Source organism: Esox lucius, chromosome 7, assembly GCF_011004845.1.
Source record: "Esox lucius isolate fEsoLuc1 chromosome 7, fEsoLuc1.pri, whole genome shotgun sequence".
NCBI classification, from domain to species: Eukaryota; Metazoa; Chordata; class Actinopteri; order Esociformes; family Esocidae; genus Esox; species Esox lucius.
In genome coordinates, this window is record NC_047575.1 from 19,131,630 (window position 1) to 19,156,192 (window position 24,563).

At 40.5% G+C, this 24,563-nt stretch overlaps 1 protein-coding gene across 2 annotated transcripts in view; it reads right to left on the reverse strand.

Moving 5' to 3' along the window:
* si:ch211-26b3.4 (connector enhancer of kinase suppressor of ras 2) overlaps positions 1 to 24,563 on the reverse strand; it is a 69,159-nt gene that overhangs the window by 26,790 nt on the left and 17,806 nt on the right. For both annotated transcript variants that reach the window (XM_010898814.3, XM_020048640.2), the window contains exons 3-9: positions 23,405 to 23,607; positions 23,040 to 23,127; positions 22,758 to 22,799; positions 20,230 to 20,349; positions 19,844 to 19,903; positions 15,791 to 15,859; positions 9,070 to 9,216 (exon numbers count right to left, since the gene is read on the reverse strand). In XM_010898814.3, the coding sequence (XP_010897116.1) occupies positions 9,070 to 9,216; positions 15,791 to 15,859; positions 19,844 to 19,903; positions 20,230 to 20,349; positions 22,758 to 22,799; positions 23,040 to 23,127; positions 23,405 to 23,607 (729 nt within the window). The remainder of the gene's footprint in view (positions 1 to 9,069; positions 9,217 to 15,790; positions 15,860 to 19,843; positions 19,904 to 20,229; positions 20,350 to 22,757; positions 22,800 to 23,039; positions 23,128 to 23,404; positions 23,608 to 24,563) is intronic.

Consider the following 24,563-nt stretch of genomic DNA (forward strand, 5'->3'; position numbering starts at 1 on the left):
GAGGGACTATGTCTCCCGGCTGGCCTGGGAACGCCTCGGTGTGCCCCTGGAAGTGCTGGAGGAAGTGTCTGGGGAGTGGGAAGTGTGGGCATCTCTGCTTAGACTGCTGCCCCCACGACCTGGCCCCGGATGAAGCAAAAGAAGATGTATGTATTTATGTATATGGACCAAAATTGAAAATTTCATGAAGGATATGCCATGGACCAACATGGACTTTTTCATGAAAGATATGCCATGGACCAACATAGACGATTTCATGAAGGATATGCCATAGACCAACATGGACTATTTCATGAAGGATATGCCATGGACCAACATGGACTATTTCATGAAGGATATACCATGGACTGGGGACAATGTGCAGTCCTGGGTTTGAAAAACTCTACTCTAGATGTCTCTTCACACCTCCCAAGTCCAGAATGGAGGCTGGGAGACACATAATACTTGTAATAGTACTATTCCAGGTTACTCAGGCTAGCAAAAATATCTGATTTAAAAACTGATAAAACAACCAATAATGGCACACTGGGGATTGTGAAGACACCAAATCAAATACATATTCAGCTGAAAGACATTAGACCCCAATCCCTTCCTACTAAGATAAGTGACCTTTGAGTAAGAACACCTTGGTATGGCCAAGGCTACAGAACAACTACAGCTCACTGCTTTTCCAGGATTTATGTCATCAATAATAAATACCACTCTACAAGAAAGTAGAAATAGAATAAATTGTATGTACTTCATAATTAATACATTACTTCAAGTAAAGTAAAAATTATGGAATTTAAATATAAAACTGTTAAGGGCTCTATTTTCAACTTCCATTAAGGCCAAGCTGTGTCTAACATTCTGTGACAATTTCAGCCTGTTATTGCCACTGCTTTGTTATTCTCAAACCGTTGACCAGGGATTATTCATTCACTTTCAAGGTGTGTACTGTAAAAAATTATCCAAAGGGATAATTTTAGACATGCTGATAGAGATATTTAAGACTAAGCAAAAGCTGGTTTTAGCAGTTGTTTATGGGATTCCTTTTGTCAGTGTAACTGTTACATTTCCAGGTGTGGCACACACTGCCCATATAATGTGCTTTTAATAATATGCTTTTGGTGCCTGTGGATTTCACAGCTAGAAAATCCTACAAGTATACGCCCCTCAATAAAGGATGCACAATGCTTTTGCCAAGTACTCAAGTCAAGCATGAGCACCAATAAAGGGTTTGGCTTGTGAGAATTTATTTAGAATTTCAAATGAATAATTAAAGGGTATTCTAGGAGTTTGGGCTACTGGTTTTAAAAGAGTCAAACTATGTTTTCCAATATTTCACGGCTAACTGATGAATAATACCGATTCTGCACAAATACACAACATATGACCCATCTAGCCCAAAATACACATCATCAGTATTTCCACTCCTCCTTTGCACACCAAGCTGATTTAAGACAGGTACAGTTCATTTAAAAATGAATGTGTGTTTAACACTTGTGCTGCCTCAACACCATCAGAACTTAGATACCAATTTATGAATTTGACTGTTTGGGACGGACTGGTAACCAGTTGTGTTTATTTGTAAGTTTAACCTCCTAACCTCCTAACAATACCCTCCATGGAAGCAGTACAATTATTTTGGTTCTATACAACCACATACACAATTATTTCCCAGATATTACCGCAGTGTATCCGCAAACCCATTACTCACAAGAACATCCATTCTGGCTTTGCATGTTTAAATAGGACGATGATGTGCTAATTACCTGAACACATTAACAGATTTCACTGCAGATGCCAAAGAATTGTAACCACTGAAACAGTCCTGGGTGTCATCAAGGCAACCCATGCAGCATGAAAATGAGTGAGCCAAGTACAGAGCTAAAAATAACTCTCACGCAGTCCAGGGCTACTGAAAAAAACCCATCCAGGCAGTTATGATGTAAACCCCCCCCCCCCCCACCCTCATCCTTTCTTTGTTCCTCCTGCTCAGGCAGCCCCTGTTTCCCCCATACTGTACTGTACTCCATCCACAATGAGCAGCACTATCTCTGTTCACTGACACTCCACATAATCCATTAGAACTCAATTCCAGGGTAACTAGGTATGAGTTACAAGTGCTTAGTCCCTGATAACTGGTGTGCTTTCAAAGCAATACACATACTTTTCACATATTCATATTATTATTTAATGTACTTATCCCACTCTGCAGCTTAAACATTTCAAGCAATAACCACACAACGTAAAAACATGCAAGCAACTTAACGTTTATTTTATTTTTTAACTAGCGCTTGAGTGGGCATTCATGTTATCCTTCCAGGCTACGCATGCCAGTAGACTTCAAGGTTAGGACGAACTGTTCCAAACTGTGGAATTGTTTCCTTGCATCTCTAGTCCCCATCCTTCCAAAAACCCAATGAACAAGAAAGCCAGAGGTCCCTGTCCTCTGACCCTCTCTTCTAACAGGTCCCAAAAAGGACATGAGGAGGTTGAACACAACTGAGAGTCCCACTGTCTGTGCATCACCTCCATGAGTGGGCCAGTTTGAGTCGGTAGTTCCCCAAGGACATGGTGTGAAATACAATTTCAGAAGCAGGTTGGCCAGTAGCCTATGAAATAATCATAGATAGCGGGCCTCCGCCCAAGCCCCAGTCCAAGCTTAAACATCAGCATCCGGACAAGACCTTGAGAATCTTTGTCGTATTCAGGGCTAGATCAAACGCCTGCACACCCAGGAGCAGCGCAGATGGATTATGTGTTTTATACAGTTGCCTAACAGTGCAATTAAGCTATCAACACTGGCCCGACTTATATTGCTTGTCAAAGGATTTGAATCTATGTATACTATTTGAATTATAAGTATTTCAAATGTGCATACATTTACATGTTTTTAAACTAGGACCACCGTAATGCAGTGGTTGCTATTTATTATGGTAATGCTTCATGGCCAAGTAAACTACAAGACTTATAATTTTTCAATTTTTTATAAACTATTTAATTTGCATACATTTACAAAATTCAACATAACTCAGACATTGTAAAAATGGTTAAATTAACATATCATAATGAAAACGATGCATGTGGCAAATGGGCTATGTCGATTTAAAAATAGCATGAGCACAACTCATTTCAAATTCACAACGCTTGTATTAAGTAATGATCATGTGAAGCTGCACATAACTATTGAGTTGAAAAGATTTTATGCATGATGTACATATTGTGATGCACCTCTTTAATTCGAGAGATTAGGTTTTGGTAACAGAGGTAGGTGGAGCAGTATCAGTAACAACATTTGCTCCTGATCCAGATACCGGATACTTGATTGTATTTACCTTAATCAAGGTATACAATAACAAGCAGGAAGTAACAAGGAGGAAGTAATCCAAGGTGCATATTGAAAGTCATACCCCAGCTGTAAAACAATTAAAATAATTAAACATGATTAACCACATTATTTTCTGTTGTTAATTACTATTAATCGCAATTTTAGTATGTGTTCAAATTTGTTTTAAAGACAGTCCAGTTTGTTAAAGACATTATATTTTATTGTAAACTATGGGCAGTGCTTGATTTGGAACAAAAAACGTGCTGATGCTTTGCTATTACACGTGTTTCCAAGGTGCCGTCACCCTTACCTTTCTCCCCTTAAATTGTATAGATAACTGGCAGCATCCATTTGTACCCATCTAAACAGAAGGTTGCTGTTCTCTGATCCCACAGTTCTACCATCCACCATTGTGCTCTCGATCAACACATCAAGTACAATAACTGCTATGTTAGGCAACTGTATAAAACACTTCTCAGCCACTACTGTAAATCTGGAGAGCTGCAGGCATTTCATCTGAAACTGAATTACACCCAAGCTTCTCATGGTATTGTCCTGTGATGTTGAGAATTGGGTTCAGGTGGGGGCCGGCAAACCGTAGCTTTTCTGATGGATGGTTGGCCACAACCAAATACTTTTGTCTTTATTGAATGATTTCCAAATTCAACCAAATGCATAAGGCAGGGAACTTGAGATATCTGTAATTTATTTATGCAGAGCATGAAAGTTAGGTTATTTTCACTATTAAAAGAGGTTTTAGTGGAAACAGGACAGGCGATGACATTCGTGTTTAGTTTAGGCAAACAATTTTTTTATTGTTATAATTATGGTTTCAGCACCAAATGTCAGACCTTCATGTACTTTCATATTTGACATCAGCCAGTCCAGTATGACAAATAACATAGCCATGGGGGAGCTGGACCATGGGGGAGCTCCTCAACAGTAAGGTGCTTGTTACGGCGACACTGCCAGGAACAACGTCAGCATTCCCAAACACAGGCCCAGCAGCCAGCCCAGGAAACCCCCCATTAATTTTTTTTTTTGGGGGGGTGTGGTTCCTATGCGAGGGAGGGGAGGTGGTGCGCCTGCTGCCAGATCAGTGGGGGCTCGTTGAAAGCACCTGTGGTCATGGGAGCAGGAGCACCTAGCGGACGATGAGGGGCTCCTGCCACCCAAATTGTGGGGGCTCTAGGACGAGCCCCTTCAGCATCAGGACCAGGTCATGTTGGAGAAGACCTGCCAAGCCTCCCGTCCAAGGTCCCCTGCCTGGAGCCATCAGTGCCACCCCTGGAGGTGTGGGGCGATGAGCCCCTGCCGTTGACACCTCTCCCCGCTCCTGCTTTGGCTGCGGAGCCTCCCTCTGCTCCAGCGCCCCGTCCTGCTCCGGGGGCGGAGCCTCTACCTGTCCCAGCGTCCCTTCCTGCTCCGGGGGCAGAGCCCCCGCCTGTCCCGGCGTTGCCTCAAATTGGGCAGATGTGCTGCGTTGCCACTAATTGGGGACCCTATTTAAGTTGCCCTTGTTTTGCTTTCAGTTGTGGATCATTGTTGGTGTTTGTGTGTTATGTCTCAGTTCGTGGTATGGCTCTCGTTTTGTTTCTTTTGTTTGCGAAGAACATTAAAAGGATGTTTCCTTGTACTCACTCTGCTCCTCGTGTCCTGCCTATCCTGAACCCCGTTTTATATAAAATCTTGAGAAAGGGTATATAGGTCCAATTCTTTAACCCATTATCTCAGCCGTGATGGTTTTTTGCTAATATGGATTAGTGAAAAATGCTTCAAACTCTACTTCTATAGTATCAAATGACCGATCTTAAGTGTGATTGCATTTAGTACATATGATCAGGGTTGTGAGTTTAGTTTATCAATGAATTATGTTTCAGTTTGTCCACAGGGAGATACTAGTAAAAAGGAAAAGGATTTTAATTTCTGAAAGTCAAGATAATTGATGCAAAAGTGAAACGCCTCAGGTTTGGCTATACTCCCAGCTCAGAGTTGTGTGTAGAGTATAGCAAAAAAGTGAATGAAACAAAGTTGTGTGTGAAAACAGGTGAATATGTCTTACGGGTCAGGGGAAACTGTTTTTCTCCTGGAATATAGCAATATGGTTTGGTGTATATTGTTCATAGAACCAGTGTGTTAGTGACTGTGAAAAACCGTAAGCAACTTTTCATATACGTTGTAAGGGACATATTTTGTGGACCACGTCAGAGTCCTCCACTATGCCCCGCCCTAATTCCCATTTCTCAGCCTATTAACACACATCCAATTCCACCTCAGCATCCTTAGACCCAACCTCATAACCTAATTCTAAGCCCTATTATTAATAGAATGTATTTCAATACTATTTATGGTTATGGACCTTTAGGTCTGTGTTTGAATATTTTGATGAACAACTGAACATCTGGTTTTTCTTTAAAAAATCTGATCTTTTTTATATCTGGAAACTCATCCTTACAGTCCAACCGAGAGAGAGGGAGATAGATTAATTATTACCTATCTCTTGATATAAGATATCAAGTTAGCATACATGTATTCTTTTTTATATAGATGGTAGACACACTGGGGAAACACAGTGTCCCTGCTGAAAGAGGCTGTGAATGAATGTTGTTGTTTCTCAGCTTGATCTTACATTTTTTTAAAATTGTGAAAGTTATTCAATGAGAAATAGACATCATCAAGAAATACTTGTTTTGTTTAAAATCATGCGTGGCACAATTACTGGCATTCTTGCATTTAATAATTTGTGCACCCTCCCTTTGCCAAGATAACTGCACAGAGTAATCTCCTATAAGGTTTGATGAGGTTGAAGAACACCTGAAGGGATTTGGGGATGTCTCCATACAGACATTTCCAGATCCTTCAGAGTCGTGGATCCTTGCTCATAGACTCTCCTCACCAGCTCACCTCACATATTTTCAATGGGATTTAGGTCAGGGGACTGTGATGGCCATTGAAAAGGCTTGATTCTATGGTTTGTGAATGTAGATTTGGAGGTATACTTTGGATCGTAGTCCTGGTGGAAGCAATGACCCAGTTTTAGCCTCCTGACAGAGGCAGACAGGTTTTGTCCTATATTCATCTGGTACTTGATGAAGTCCATATTGCCATGTGTCCTAACAAGGTTCCCATGGGCTTTGAAAGTAAAACAGCCCCACAACATGAAAGATCCACCACCTTTCTTCACACTGGGGCTTAGGATAACCGTGGCTCTTTTTGCACCAAACAAACCTCTGATGATTGTTGCTAAAGCTACATTTTAGTCTTATTAGACCAAAGAGCTTGGTTCCAATTATACTCCAGACACTCATTTTTGTGGTTTGGTGACAATAGAGGCTTTCTTTGGGCAAACTTTCCTAATAACTTGTTGGCATGGAGGTAGGGTCTTATCATAGTTTTGGAGACTTGTTGACCCTAAGATATAACCAAATTTGCAATTCTCCAGCTGTTGTCCTTGAAGATTTTTTGCCACTTGAACCATCATTCTTGGTGTGTGTGTGAGGTCAAAATACGCATATACAAAGTGCATCCTTATCCAGGCGGTTTCATCACAGTTCCAGTTGTTTTACATTTCTTGTCCTAATAGTGAAGATGGGTATTTTCAGCTGTGAAAGCTCTCTTTTTATAGCCATTGCCCAATTTGACCTTTTATTTCATTTAATTTGTGTTGTCTGGCATTTCCCATGTTGATGGATCACTACGGGAGTTTAGCCGGAATGTCACCTCATATATATACCCCAGTAAAACAGGATATCAGGGATGACCACTAAAGAGTTTCCAAAGAAATGTAAAATATTAATCAGAATATACCTCAATTAATTATAATATGGTGGTGCCTGTAATTGTATCACACATGTTGTTGAATATTATAGTTATTTCAATTTTTTTTCTTTGAACAATTTTCACTTATGTAAAGGTTAGATTAATTAGTTCTTAAGTGAAAAATCAAGCTGATAAAAAACAATTGAATTATTTCACCCTTTTTGTTTATAATTACCTGGGGTGCCAATAATTCTGGAGGGCGCGGTATGTAGCATGTTCTGTTGACATTCACCATTATTGTGTTAATTCCGCAGGTTGGGCTAACATCTTGACCTGCCCTTCCCTTCATGCTTTATGAAATCTAATAATTGCATAAAATCCAAAATGGCATAGTCTTTTGACCAGACTTACAGTAAACCTCATTGACATATTACAGCAGGACTTGAAATTAGCGGTTGATGCACAAAAACCTACAAATGTCGCAGAGTTCACACAGTCTTACATGGAAAAGTGTTACAAAATGTTTTACCTCCATGTAAAAGGCTTCTCCATAGGCTTTGTTAAGTTGCAGTCAGTGCACATTACCTGTTATTGAGTGTAAAAGCCCCAGTGGACCTTGGTGGATGGTGCATTGAACTACTTGTCTCACACAGTCAAACATGGTGTGCTCGCATACTTTTAATCTTCTACTTCGGATAAAAAGGAGGGGAGAAGAGGCAGAGAGACTGGAGAGAGCTGTAATAATATCCTTCTGATTAATCACAGTATGCAAACTTGAAACGAAAGAAAGCTAGAAAGTAAATCATGTGCACAGACTGCTAGAAATCCCCTGTCAAATTTGTTATGCAGTCCATGCACAAATGGCATCCATGCACAAATGGTATCCATGCACCAAGCTTCAAGTGGAAGTATAAAGTACGCTAATGAAGCTAGTCATGTTTTCACAATGAAGCATTGTGTGTTGCAAAACTTTATTAAATACATTTATTTAAGATTAGGTTTTGGTTAAAGAGTGCTAAACATTCAAAAATACTCAAGAAACAGAAAACTTTGAAGTGGACAAATACTTCTTCGCAGCTCTGTAGCTCTAAAATGATGTGCTGACTCCATTGTTATTTACACTGTTCAATAAAAGTATTGTAATATTAGTATTCAAGGTGTGTTCATGTAACGTGTCATCTTGTAATTTGTCATAGCCAATTGCTTGCAACAAGTTCGCTTTTTAAAATGTCTACATCATATTATTGAATGGTGAAGAATTGTCCATAAAACAATTCACCAACAGTAATTCTTGAACCATTCAACCTGGAGACACCAAATAGGCTTTTACATTGTTAGGTTATCCTAGTATCCTTTCCAAATGATCAATAAATCAGTCTTTTCATATACCTACTATTATACGTACTAGGCATTAGTTATATATCATAGTCCAATCATATTCACTTTATGCCACAATATGCCTAATAGCTGAAACTACACAGTATCCAACTGAACCGTTGATAAGAATGCCGTTCATATATACCAGATATACAACCTGTGGGAACCCTATAATCAATATCATATCAGGATATACAACCTATGGGAACCCTATTATCAATATCATATCAGGATATACAACCTATGGGAACTCTATTATCAATATCATATCAGGATATACAACCTATGGGAACTCTATTATCAATATCATATCAGGATATACAACCTATGGGAACTCTATTATCAATATCATATCAGGATATACAACCTATGGGAACCCTGTTATCAATATCATATGAGGATATACAACCTATGGGAACCCTGTTATCAATATCATATCAGGATATACAATCTATGGGATCCCTTTTATTAATATAATTTCAGGTTATACAACCCATGGGAACCCTATTATCAATATTATATCAGGATATACAACCTATGGGAACCCTATTATCAATATTATATCAGGATATACAACCTATGGGAACCCTATTATCAATATCATATCAGGATATACTTACTTGTAGTGCAAGGGGTTTCCATCTTACATTCTTGAGCAGGGCAGGGGCAGACGTGAGAGTGTTCTGAGGTCTTTTCTTCAGGGTGAGGATTACACCGTTGGGGTCTTCTCGAAGGGCATTCACCAGGTTCTTCAGCTGCCAGCCCACCTGACACACGACAGAAGGGAAAAATTACCACATACTCAGTAGTGCTGATGAATGACCATAAGGCTAGTCAATTACAGTAGCTACTGTGGCTGTGAACATCTCCTCACCCAACCATGCCTGAGAGAGAAACTCCAGAGATAATAACTGTGAAAGCTATTCCATTCCATTCCGAAACATTACATCACAACCCTCTGTCACATCCAGTGTTGAAACGTGTCTCAGTGAAGAGGCCTTTCTCTGGCTGTGAAAATCATCATCAAGTTAGCTCATTCTCTACTCTTCTGCATTAAGTTAACATTAATGTATTGACAAATGGATGAGTTGCCACAGTGACTATAGTGAAATATCACCATGTGTGAAATAACAAAAATCTAGTTCAGAATGTTTAGTGTGTTGAATGGCATTTTAAGGGAATTAAATAGTAAGTTTTAGATAGTAGCAAAGATTTAGCCAGCACATTTTTTAGTGAGAGGCTACAGGGTCTTAGATATAAAGAAATGTTGGATTCTGTAGAATAAATGGCTTCTCCTGCAACCCATAGGACGAGGAAGGAGCAAGGAGCATATAGAAACATAAGCATCCAGGCATCGAGGGAACCAATTAAAAGAGGGAGCGGGTGTTGAGGAACCAATTGAAAGGGGGCGAGTGAGTATTATGAAAGACTATTTCAATGCCTTTTAAATATACAGTGGGGAGAACAAGTATTTGATACACTGTGGATTTTTCTGGTCTTCCTTCTTACAAAGCATGTAGAAGTCTGTAATTTTTTTATAGGTACACTTCAACTGTGAGAGATGGAATCTAAAACACAAATCCAGAAAATCACATTGTATGATTTTTTAATAATTCATTTGCATTTTATTGAAGTATTTGATCACCTACCAACCAGTAAGAATTCTGGCTCTCACAGACCTGTTAGTTTTTCTTTAAGAAGCCCTCCTGTTCTCCACTCATTACCTGTATTAACTGCATCTGTTTGAACTCGTTGCCTGTATAAAAGACATCTGTCCACACACTCAATCAAACAGACTCCAACCTCTCCACAATGGCCAAGACCAGAGAGCTGTGTAAGGACATCAGGGATAAAATTGTAGACCTGCACAAGGCTGGGATGGGTTACAGGACAATAGGCAAGCAGCTTGGTGAGAAGGCAACAACTGTTGGCGCAATTATTAGAAAATGGTTCAAGATGACGTCAATCTCCCTCGGTCTCAGACTCCATGCAAGATCTCACCTCGTGGGGCATCAATGATCATGAGGAAGGTGAGGGATCAGCCCAGAACTACACGGCAGGACCTGGTCAATGACCTGAAGAGAGCTGGGACCACAGTCTGAAAGAAAACCATTAGTAACACACTACGCCGTCATGGATTAAAATCCTGCAGCGCACGCAAGGTCCCCCTGCTCAAGCCAGCGCATGTCCAGGCCCGTCTGAAGTTTGCCAATGACCATCTGGATGATCCAGAGGAGGAATGGGAGAAGGTCTGTGGTCTGATGAGACAAAAATAGAGCTTTTTGGTCTAAACTCCATTCGCCGTGTTTGGAGGAAGAAGAAGGATGAGTACAACCCCAATAACACCATCCCAACTGTGAAGCATAGAGGTGGAAACTTTTCTGCAAAGGGGACAGGACGACTGCACCATATTGAGGGGAGGAGGAATGGGGCCATGTATCGCGAGATCTTGGCCAACAACCTCCTTCCCTCAGTAAGAGCATTGAAGATGGATCGTGGCTGGGTCTTCCAGCATGACAACGACCCGAAACACACAGCAAGGGCAACTAAGGAGTGGCTCCGTAAGAAGCATTTCAAGGTCCTGGAGTGGCCTAGCCAGTCTCCAGACCTGAACCCAATAGAAAATCTTTGGAGGGAGCTGAAAGTTCGTATTGCCCAGCGACAGCCCCGAAACCTGAAGAATCTGGAGAAGGTCTGTATGGAGGAGTGGGCCAAAATCCATGCTGGAGTGTGTGCAAACCTGGTCAAGAACTACAGGAAACGTTTGATCTCTGTAATTGCAAACAAAGGTTTCTGTACCAAATATTAAGTTCTGCTTTTCTGATGTACCAAATACTTATGTCATGCAATAAAATGCTAATTAATTACTTAAAAATCATACAATGTGATTTTCTAGATTTTTGTTTTAGATTCCATCACTCACAGTTGAAGAGTACCTATGATAAAAAATACAGACTTCTACATGCTTTGTAAATGGGAAAACCTGCCAAATTGGCAGTGTATCAAATACTTGTTCTCCCCACTGTATGTATTTAGAAATGTACTTAGTTTAAACCTTATGTTTCCTAAATGTGTTTTGAATTATTTGTTTCACTGAACAACTCAAATTGCTGAGTCTTTAAAAAGAGTACATTTGTCTATCTGTAGTCCTTCTTGGCCACATTTCAATCTAGTACGGCAAAGCAGAAGGCATTAAATAAAATGTAAGATGTATAGCTTAATCTACCCAAGAACAATGTTCTCTACTATCTATTTTGTCTAGCCATGATTGCTTTCTGGAAAAAAATACGTAAACCTACAACTTAAAGCTAGTACCCTAAACATAGATGTAAAGGACAGCAGTGTAAACATTCAATACCAAGGAATTTATTTTTTCAAACAGCTTTTTTATAAAAACTGTTATTATGACCTTACAGAGGAAATTAAGAAAATTTTATTTTTCAATGCACTTCCCCTTTAAGAGAGGTTAAACAGACTTATAACTCGTGCTGACCCATAATGCTTCACAAAGCATCATGCAGACAGTGTGCAGCTGTGCTACAGTGAGCTTGGTTCTGCTGATGGCGGTGTGCTACCAGGCAGCCTCCAATAGAGGCAGGGGAGCAGAGAAAGCAGGTCATGTTCCCCTCCCTCTCTCCATCTTCCCTACTCCCTCGCTCTCTACGCCATGCTGAGCTGAGCAACTCTCTACCTCTGTGCTTTGGTCTGTTCCCCCCAACTCTCTTCTCTCCTCTATGGAGAGGCGATGTTGAAAATCAAATGTATCTATAAACAGGTTCCATTATTCAACTCAGGGACTTGCATTGCAACATAGTCCAACTATTAAAAGACCAACAGATTCCTCTACACATACACGCACACACATTCATTAATGTTTGGCCGAGACACCGTCTCTGTGTTCACAACAGCTTATGTGCTGACTGGCAATGGCCCATTTCACTCCCACAAAGACTACAAACATTGCCTTGCTTAAAAGGACACAGACAGACACATTTACTGTTCATCCATACACCCGAACACACACACAAGACTCTAGAACCCAAACACAGGCATTGACACAAATGCCTTTTCAAGGTTGTTCCACCAAATTAGGGTTTTGGTCAGGGTAACTTGGGTAACTGACTCTGACTATAGTTCGTCCATACATCCCTTTGTGAAAGGGGAAGCAAAATATCTTGTGTGTAGCAGGAAGGGGGGGTATATTTCAACACACACTGCTCAGAAAATTAAGGGAATACACAAATCAGTCATCAATGAATGGATGTGCCATCCTGGAGGAGCTGGAAGGCCTGTGCAACCTGAATGGGCTGCAGGTACCGCCTCATGCTACCAGTAGTGACAAGAACACTTGCAAAACACAAAACTAGAGAAGAATCAGTCAGAAAGGATAAGGAGAGTGCAAATGTCTATGGTCACCACCTGCAAAACCATTCCCTTTTTGGGGGTTGTCTTTCTGTTGCCTCTCTAGTTGTTGCTTTCAATTGCACCAAAACAGGTGACACTGATTCACAATCGCTTATGCTTTCTGACTGAACAGATTGATTTCCCTGTAGTTTCATTGACATGGTGTTATACTGTGATGATTAAGTGTTCCCTTAATTTTTTTAAGAAGTGTATATATTTTGCTTCTTTATTTACCTGAGACTTCTTTGGACATTAAAATGAGTATGATCATGTGGGCATTTGGAAACAAATTTGAAGATATATACATGGACAGCACTGATTGGCAAATAAGATAGTTTGAAGCCCAACCATTAACCTAGATGAACTGTCATTTGTCTATTACAATCAGATAAACAATGAGAGCACAAAGTAGGCTAAAAGAAACATGATGAGCAGGCTAAAGTTCATGGCCATTTAAAAAAAAAAAAAGAAATTATACTTGTAGTAAATTTTGTAGCTTGTAATTGTATTTGTACATTAGTAATTGTGCTTGTGTGTGAGCTGAGCTGAGTACTGTTACTTTAAAAATGATTTGACAAGGATATGGAAGTCTATTACCATTATTTATTTTATTATTATTATTATGGATAAGCTGATTATGTAGTCTTTGACCTTTAGAATATATTTTTATGCAAAATAACTGTAAATGTAATTTTGCATAAATAAAACTACTACAAACTACTTCTACCAAGCAACAACACTAACACTGCTCAATCACAAGTAGCCTAATTTATGCATCCACCATGGTGACATCAATCCAAGCAAATTACAGCAAATGGCACAGTCCTCACAATCCATTGATTATAGCATTTGTTTCTTTTATTACCTTCTGCCTGCTGTTTTAATACTGAATCTCCATTTCCTCTACAATCACTTCGACTTTACTGGTAAGAGCCTGAAGGGGATTTTTAGTACCAACAAGCAAAATGTATGCAGAAGTCACACAATGCAAGTTAACCAAACTGTAGGCAGCTGTGGGTTGTTCCTCTAATTAGGCGCCTTTTGAGCGCAAAAAAATATTTGCTAAAACACCTGCTTTTGTACTATGATTTGACTATTTGATATTCAATGTAAAAATTCATAGTTTCGCCATATATATTTTTGTATATAACATGGATACATGAGGGGATAGATGTGAATTAATTGCTTATTATATGAAATAATCATCTTCAGAAATGACTAGGGCCTGATATCCTAGAGCAAGATTATCGTAAGGTGCACGTAAGTGCCTCTGCGTCTTATTGGTGCGTTTCCCGAAAGCATCGTTACTTAAGTGGCATGTAACATTTAATTAACAATTGTTCTGGACCACTTCTTAGTACATTGTAACAGAAACTGAAATTGCGCCTTTAGACAAATTATATAATAAGTGCGTGAGTGGATGTAAATGTAGCGTGAGTGGATGTAAATGTAGCCTAATTGAATGCACTCGGACAACTAAGGATAAAGAAAAACATACATTAAACAATGTGAAACCCTGCATCGTACTGGTACTGTCTCTGATGGATTGGTGTACCTCGTCAAGAAGAACATTGATTACTTCAGCTCTGAATGCTGGTCTCTCTTGCGCTCCAATGGATTTTGTCCACTATGTTTTACATTTCCAGTTAACCAATCTTGTGTTGATTGCTATGTGACTTAAATAATAACTGGGAGGAACTGATAATTGGATTTCACGTGATCGATTTCCAGAGATGTAATTTTGATTGTTTGAAGTCACCCCACTGATTAGATATAACTGTTTGGTCCACCATAGATTTCACTACTTCCAGTTTAACATTTTCCTATTGATACAATACATCAACTGGGACATTATATGCTTCTGATAAGTAATTAAGCTCTATCAAAATGCCATTGACTCTATTTTAAAACCTATTCATGGCCTAATTCCATTGCAAACGCCAAAGATGGCCTAATTCCATTCCAAACAGCCACAACGTGGCACTTAAGACGCACTTCATAAAGAGTGATGTATGTGATGCTTTGGGAAACAGGCTTAAGTCCGTTGTGCATTGTTAAACTGTTGTAAGTGCCACTTTCTCTGGAAACCAGGCGTAGTGTTTTACAGTCATGGGGAAAAAGTGGGGACATTTTGTTTAATTTGGATACAAATCTTCCAAAAAGTGAAACAGCATGACTGAGTGACATTTTTTAGCACATTTGTATTCATAAAAATGTTTATGAATTGAATCTCCATATTATATTACAGGGCATTTAAATGATTAAATAACAGGCTCTTAGCATTTTATATTAGTAAACAATATCTACTTAAAATATCAAAGGGATGAAAAAGGCACATTTGCGTAAAGACCTACAGTGCCAATCCAAAATTACAATAAAGATCAGCAAATGTACTTCTGTCAAAAATATTATTACTAGGATTGCTGTGTACATTTCAAATAGTTGGCATACTGTATCTACTAAAGAGGAGAAAAAGTGTGACTGTGTCTTCCGCTGAACTTCTTTGTTTAAAGATAGATCAGGTAATAACAGACTGTCCAGTGCTGTCCACCCCCTGTGGGTTAAATGAACCCACTCACTGACGTTGTACTGGGAACTAAAAGCTCATTATTAATTAATGCCAAACTAGTCCCCTGTATCCTTACAAGCACATTACAACACTAACTTCCAGATACTACTAAATGATTCATTGTGTACTAATTAGGTTCTAGGAAACCCAAAGCAAACGCCTTGTACTTGGCTTCCAAATGCAATATGTGGGCTAGGCTGGGGGAGTGAAGTCTAGTCTAGAAAAGCAGACATTTCTCATTCATAATGTTTAACATGTCCTAAACCTGACTGAACCAAGAGTCTCTCGTAGCTCCTTAGAGTGGATGCAGTAGGACTACATTTCTGTTCAGTACACAGTGTGCAGTGGAACTCTCAGTCTAGACTCACCACAGTCTGGTGGTTGACCTGAATAACCTCGTCTCCCGCATGGATCTTCTTGCACTGGTCAGCCGGCGACTGCAGAGACAGTGACAGAGACAGAGTGGGCTCAATTATCACCAGTATCCAAGTAAGTTAAGTAGAGGTTAGAACACATCAAACTGTGCCATCATAGCCATAAAACAGATGGATCATGAGTATCAACAACCTTTGTCAAAGGTTGTAGACTATAGAGTAACTCTAGTCTATACAGTAACCCTAGTCTATACAGTAACCCTAGTCTATATAGTAACCCTAGTCTATACAGTAACCCTAGTCTATACAGTAACCCTAGTCTATATAGTAACCCTAGTCTATACAGTAACCCTAGACTATACAGTAACCCTAGTCTATACAGTAACCCTAGACTATACAGTAACCCAAGTCTATACAGTAACCCTAGACTATACAGTAACCCTAGACTATACAGTAACCCTAGTCTATAGAGTAACCCTAGACTATACAGTAACCCTAGACTATACAGTAATCCAAGTCTATACAGTAACTCTAGTCTATACAGTAACCTTAGACTATACAGTTAGGAGTAGTCATGAATGAGCTAGCATAGTCCTGTTAGTCTTTGTGGGCCAGATGGCTGGTTGATGGTTACTAAGGGCCACAGCACGGTTCAAGAAACAGTTATGGGGGTGGGATATTTTAGTACTGATTGACCTGTCCTAACCCCTCTGCCCTCTGGCTGACAGAGGAAAAGTTTTGGAACAGTGTGTGGGAGCGGTCGGCAATTATCTTGCCTGTACGCTTTGTGGCCCTAGAGTCATAAGGCCTCCATGAAGGGGAGAGCACAGCAGATTGCCCTCTGCAGATTGTACATTTTGCAGATTACTATTCAGTAAACATAGACGATACATTAACCCTGGGCTATACAGTAACCATAGACAATACATTAACCCTGGGCTATACAGTAATCATAGACAATACATTAACCCTGGGCTATACAGTAACCATAGACAATACATTAACCCTGGGCTATACAGTAAACATAGACAATACATTAACCCTGGGCTATACAGTAACCATAGACAATACATTAACTCTGGGCTATACAGTAACCATAGACAATACAATAACCCTGGGCTATACAGTAACCATAGACAATACATTAACCCTGGGCTATACAGTAACCATAGACAATACATTAACCCTGGGCTATACAGTAACCATAGACAATACATTAACTCTGGGCTATACAGTAACCATAGACAATACATTAACCCTGGGCTATACAGTAACCATAAACAATACATTAACCCTGGGCTATACAGTAACTATATACTATACATTAACCCTGGGCTGTACAGTAAACATTTACAATACTTTAACGCTGGCCTATCCAGTAACCGTAGGGCTATAGAGTAACCATAGAGCTATAAAATGCCCAATTATCAGTAACTATCAATTAGTTATAAATACCTGGACACATAAGTAGCCTAGTGGATCTAGTACCAAAAGTGGCAGATGTAGTATTTAACAGAACTGTACAGGGGAAACAATAAACTGTCCTTTAATATCCCTGCTTTGATATTCCTTAACCGGTCACGTACATCTATCATCAGTGCCGGCTCCAGCCTTTTGGGGGCCCTAAGCAAAATTTAATTTGGGGCCTCCTCACCACTATTGGTCAGGGGCTCCTTAGCAGTCGAAGGCCCCCTAGCAGTTGGGGGCCATAAGCGACCGTTTATGTTGCTTATGCCTGGAGCCGGCCCTGGACATGGCCGTATTACATTCTGTGGGCAGTGATTCATAAATGAAATTGTATGTTCAAATGAAGTTGTATTTCCATTTTTATAGACAATGTAGATTGTGGTCTAGAAGCATTACATCATCAGGATGAAACTGACACAACACATTGCTGTTTAACCAGCCTACAGCACATCAAAGTAGTCTAGGCCTGGGATATACAGGGCTTGGGTTTTAATCATACAATGCATAAAACAAGCAATTGTTACAGCTAAATAACCTTTCTAGGGTCATAAACATGTTAGTCTCGCATTGCCAGACAATTGTGATCTCCGGCCACTCCAACTAGAGTGCTGCTGTTGTCTGCTGCTGTTGTCTGCTGTTTTCAAAAGAGGGGCTATGTGCCTGTGTGCAAGGAACGGCAACAATCTTACTGCTTTGGAATCTTTGGCCCCTTGCTTGTGGGTAAATTGATTGTTACAGAGCCACAATAAAGGCCTTTCCCAAAGACATTAGACTGTTTTTGCAGCGCATGCCTTTTTTGTTTTTGCCGAAGTCTAGGAAAGAAGACTTGAGTGAAACATTGAGACAGGCTTTCAGGTCTACCAACATGTGCATCTCTGAATTCATAATAGACTTATAGTCACATGTAGCCTTTCATGGAGAGAGCTTTATGAACGTCCAAAACAGAAGTCCTATTAACTTGATCTTATCTGAAATAAAGCTTGGTGATTAAGATGTACTTCAAAGGAGTCTCACAAGTTAAATCCTTCATTGGTAGGAGGGAAGACTATGTTTTTTTTTTCCTTTGGACAAGTTAAACGAAATGGAATAAAAAACAATATACTAAATAAATGATGTTCATTAAGACAAGTCATCTCTTGCTCCAAAGGCAATGCGCAAAATATTCACAGTCTTACAAAACGACTTTACCAGTAATACCTGTTTTTTGCTCGTTCTTATTCCACCGACAATGGCACACCTCTAATATGACCACCCCTCTCACCTCAGCGCAAGGAAGCTAATGGAAGACTTTTAATTTCCTGAACCTGGTGCAAGGGGTTGAAAATGCCCAAACGTTACTTTTCACCAACTGAATTGCATCTAGCATCTGTTTGACAGCAGCCCATCAGCAACAGCCAAACCAAGAGCCCATAGTTTGTCTAAGTACACGGTAAATGTCACATAAGCGTGAGCACCCATTCCCTCTAAATCTCCTCCAGAGAATCCTCACATCCCAGTCCTGCTTTGAAATGGTTGTTAATTAGAAGAGCTAGAAGAGCTCCGTGCCATGCTCCCTCTATAAGCCTCTGTCATCCCTCCTCTATTCCCACCCCTAATTAAACACCCAGATGCTAATTAGGGGGGTTCACTATTTGCTGCACAATTTGAAGAGATATCCCAGAGCCCCTAACTAGAGGGGCTGGTCTTTATAGCACAACAAGAGGCCCTAACCAGAGTGGCTGGTCTTTACAGCACAACAAGAGGCCCTAACCAGAGAGACTGGTATTTATAGCACAACAAGAGGCCCTAACCAGACAGGCTGCTCTTTACAGGACTACAACAGGCCCTAACCAGAGGGGCTGGTCTTCACAGGACTACAACAGGCCGAAACCAGACAGGCCGGTCTTTACAGGACTACAACAGGCCCTAACCAGACAGGCTGCTCTTTACAGGACTACAACAGGCCCTAACCAGAGGGGCTGGTCTTCACAGGACTATAACAGGCCCTAACCAGACAGGCCGGTCTTTACAGGACTACAACAGGCCCTAAACCAGAGGGGCTGGTCTTTACAGGACTACAAAAGGCCCTAACCAGAGGGGCTGGTCTTCACAGGACTACAACAGGCCCTAACCAGACAGGCCGGTCTTTACAGGACTACAACAGGCCCTAACCAGACAGGCTGCTCTTTACAGGACTACAACAGGCCCTAACCAGAGGGGCTGGTCTTCACAGGACTACAACAGGCCCTAACCAGACAGGCCGGTCTTTACAGGACTACAACAGGCCCTAAACCAGAGGGGCTGGTCTTTACAGGACTACAACAGGCCCTAACCAAAGGCGCTGGTCTTTACAGGACTACAAAAGGCCCTAACCAGAGGCGTTGGTCTTTACAGGACTACAAAAGGCCCTAACCAGAGGCGTTGGTCTTTACAGGACTACAAAAGGCCCTAACCAGAGGGGCTGGTCTTTACAGGACTACAAAAGGCCCTAACCAGAGGACTACAAGTGGCATATGGGGCAAAGGATCAAGCCAATTGCACACACAACATATTCAATGTATAATAACTGTTTTACCACACAGAAACAATAAGTACACTTACATTCTCAGTGGTGCCAGTGATGACATGAAGGCCATCATAAGTAGATTTTATATACATTCCCTAAATAAGAAGAGAGAGGGTTTATTGTATTAAATTAAAAAGGAGAGTAATGTTGTTTCTTTTTACAGATGCCATCTGTTTATTTGATTATCCTGCACAGTAGAAAATGCCAACTTTCAAAGGTTGTTATTGCTACGTACACATTTCTGACAAAATAAAATGTATATATAATAAATTCCTGTTGCAGCTGGAACATTTTCCTATTGTCTGAAACTGCCACAAATAATTTTACTACATACATACTACAGAGCTATTCTGAAACGTAGTGAGACTACTGAAGCCCTGTGGATGGATGAAGGCGTCAGTAATATGGTGAGAGTATTTACCAAGCCCTCGCTGGGCATGATGTTAGTCAGGTGCACCACTTCCAGGTGGGCTGACTGAGACACCAGCGAATCAGAGGACAGCGAGATGATGTGGTCACAGATCCCAGACAATGTTTTACACTGTAGAAACAAGAAGACAGGAATATATTGGTACCAATGTAATAACAAATTTAAAAGTCACTTGAGAATTGCCACAATAAAACCATCAAAAATGTCACTGTTACGGTTAGTGGAGCAAGAGAATGTGTGCATCTAGCATGATTAGTTATACACATTGAATAAATGTATGTCCAATTTCCAACTATAATGACTGAATTTGCAACCCTATAATAAGTGTGTGATAATGTAACACTATTACTAAATAATTACATAATAAAAACTACATCATTAATCTTTTGTTAACATAGTTATTTATGTTAGATTTTGATGGGGGTTACCGATGTGAATTACTGTCTCAATTTTTTTCAATACCTGAGTGATAAATAGGGAACTGTATGGTAGAGAAAACACAAACAATTTCAGGTTTTACTATATGTCTGCTACTTCGTCTTTTTTGAGCATCAGGATTATTTATAATTTCCAGTAACTCAAGAGTATCATTTTGTTGGAGAAGGACAGGAGCCAACTGGAGATGACATGGATGAAGTCACTGTCTTCTCCTCCTGTCTGCATTTTTAAATCAACAAGAATGGAGCACTGCATGCAATTATCAGAGAATCTGACCCGGTTTTTAATGAGCAATTTTTCAAAGGCAAACTGTGACTCTACCCTGATTAACAGGCTGAGGAAAAAGGGGTCTATGCAGTACTGTATTAGAAGTGCGTGGATACTGTCATGTCCTTCAGATGTCGTGTTGAATGTATTGTACTGCATGTAGGTTTCTATTACTGCCACAAGTAGCTAAGTGGCCACAACTGGCTACTGATGAAGAGTGTGGCTAAAGTGACACAGACTTGACCTTCCAGCTATTCCCTTGGTCTACAGTTGGGCTCTCACTTTCCCTTGTTCTCTCTAGTTCTCTCTTCCACTATCACACACACATAGATTGACACAAACACATATACACACATGCGTACACACACACACACACACAAACTAACTCTCACAAACACACACACACCAATCTGGCCTGAACATAGTTTGTCCTAGCTCCTCCTTGATTATTGCCTCACCGTTTCTATCCATGTCTAATTGCTGGAGGCAGGAATGCCTGTGGGAGCAGCAAGGAGGTCCTGCATTATTCAACACAGACTGCCAACCAAGGGCCTTAAAACTGCAGCTTTGGAGAAATACACAGGCAGCCTCACACTGTCGTATTAATAACCCATAGTGCTGCCTGCTTGGTAATGAGGAGGATGCATGTGACTGCATTATCATATGTTCAAGTAAACATTTGTACATTTGACATCTTAGTAATTTAGCAGACATTTACATCCCAACCCTAATTTAGCAGGGTTGGGATGTAAGACTTAAACCTGATGGAAGTGAGGGTTGAGATATAGGGCCTGTCTGAAGGAACAGAGGGATGGGATGTAGGGCCTGTCTGAAGGAACAGAGCGATGTGATGTAGGGTCTGTCTGAAGGAACAGAGCGATGTGATGTAGGGCCTGTTTGAAGGAACAGAGGGATGGGATGTAAAGCCTGTCTGAAGGAACAGAGGGTTGTGATGTAGGGGTCTGTCTTAATGAATGGAGGTTTGGGATGTAGGGTCAGTCTGAAGAAACGGAGGGATAGGATGTAGAGCCTGGCTGAAGGAACAGAGGGTTGTGATGTAGGGTCTGTCTGAAGGAATCAAGGGTTGGGATGTAGGGTCTGAGTCAGAAGGAACGGAGGGTTGTGATGTAGGGTCTGTCTGAAGGAACAGAGGGTTGTGATGTAGGGTCTGTCTGAAGGTAAGGAGGTTTGGGATGTAGGATCTGAGTCAGAAGGAACAGAGGTTTGGGATGTAGGGTGTGAGTCAGAAGGAACGGAGGGTTGGGATGTAGGGTCTGTCTGAATGAATGGAGGGTTGGGATGTAGGGTGTGAGTCAGAAGGAACAGAGGGTTGGGATGTAGGGTCTGTCTGAAGGTTGGTACATTCTTGATAAGTTTTAGAAACAATGACAGGATATGAAAGATCTGAGTGGTGAATACAGAAAAGCAGAGAGGGCCTTAAACCAAATGAAAAGAAAGAAGGGATGCGGGTCTCTCTTTTATGAAGTAAGAGATGTCAAGTGTTTTTTTGAGACATGGAATGATTCCAGCCACCTGAAGCTAAAGGGGACAGCTGGTGGTCATGGTGGAGGTAATGTAGAGAACTTGTGCGCCTTTGTGTCTGTGTATGTGTGTGTGAATGTGTGTGTGTGTATGTGTAAAACTGTGTAAAAAAAAAACGTGTTCTTAATCATTGACCCACACAACACAATTTTTTTTCATGAATACTGTTGCTTGAGTTTGGACTGTAAACAGAACGTGAGTATCAAGTGCACACTTAATGATTCATAGGAAGATCTGTGGATAACTCCATTTGAAAAAAACTTCATACTCACCACATGAAGAATTTTGTTTTCTGTCTCATACACAGTACAGTCCTGCAAGACAATTAAAATCAGTGAGAAAATGAAACTTTACAAATAAAACAGCTTCCATAAGTTAACTGAGAGTGTAGTACAATGACTGTGTCTTGAGCCTGTATAAACCAGGACATTTATTTTCACTGTTTCCAAACTAATAGAAATATTAACATGTATGTATGCAGCCAGCCAGGTCTCTGTGAGAGACAAATTGATGCACTCGTAACTATGGAATTCCTCAGCCTTGCTCCAACATACCTGTTGTACTATGGTGGTTAACTCCAGGCACAATTGAACAATGTTGTTCTTCAATAAGGAGTATTCTGTTACACTGACAAATGGGGATCTGGCGGCAGTTCATTATGTAGGGGTCAGAGTCATGAGGGGTCAGAAAGGTAAGACAGCACAAAGGGATTAGGGTCATAAGGGGTCAAAAGGGACAGAACAAGCCAATGAGATATAAAAAATAAAATAAAAACGTCAGAATGAAGCAATATTCAGCATTATCATAAAAGAAAACAAAATAACATTTTTGATCTAGTCAAAAAATGTGTCAAAGTCTAACACAACTAGAATTTTCTGAGGCAAAACACTAAACTTCCCAACCAAGGTGTAACATCTACCTGTCCAGCCAGGCCAGCAAGTTCTTGGCTGCTCCAATGAGGTCGACCACAGAGGTGAGGAAGTCGTTGGGCAGCCTGCGTGAAGCCCTTCCGTCATAATGGCCACCTCGACGCCTCCCTGTGATGAAGTTTTGCAGGTTCTTTGCTGAGGCATTGAGCTTGTGGGACAGGGTACGCAGGTTCTCAGTCTCCAGTCCATAGTTCTAGAACAAAGTAGAGGCCCTTAAACCAGAGGTGTCAAATAACAGCCTGTGGCCCAAACCGGCCCATGAGGGGGTCGAATCTGGCCTGTGGGTATGAAATAACATTTCATTTTGGGCAGGGGGAAACTAACTCAATATACTTACAAACATCTGAGAACAAATCAAGTCTTTGTGGGAAGTGTTTTGCTCTCCAGCTCGCTAATAATCATAAAATCCAAGGCAGGAAGCAAAAAAATCCATATACAGTAGGACTATTAAAAAGTAATCATGTTGACATTTTCAGGAAAGCCCCCCATACCTTGTTGATCGCAGACTATGGCCCCTTATCATACAGCTTTACTCTAAAGGTGAGATGTCATTCATCTGGAAAATGTGGTTATGTTAAAGGAAAGGTTCGCTATTTTTTAACCTGGGGCCTTTTTTCAGATTATCTTGCACAATCCTGGACTGCAGAGACATATTTTTTTGGTTTCTTTAGATTTTTTAAAGGACGCATTTTTCCAGTCTAAAATGGAAGTGAACCTGACAAATTATCTAGCGTTTGAAAATATGATTTATTCGGTTTTCCAAAAGAGGAAGGTCAGGGTATATTGATATAGGTCTTTGTATGTTCTCCGAAAACAATTTGTGCCAAAATGAGTATTGTATCAATGATTATTGCTGTTTATTCTTTCTGTGTAAGCAGATGCCATGCGGACGAATCTGTCTGTGAGGAGGCTGTATCCGGCCTTGTTTACAAAACTATAATTCACATTGGCTAGTACAGACCAGGAGCTCAAACAAAAATGCCAGGAAGTTGTTTTAGCTGCTAGTAAACTGACGCAAATCTGTCTGCGGGTAGGATTTATCTGGAAACTCTCTTTGTTTACAAAACTGTAGCTCACGTCATCTAGTATAAACTACTAGTTCAAACAAAAATGCCAACAAGTTGTATTAGCAGCTTGTAAACAGACGCA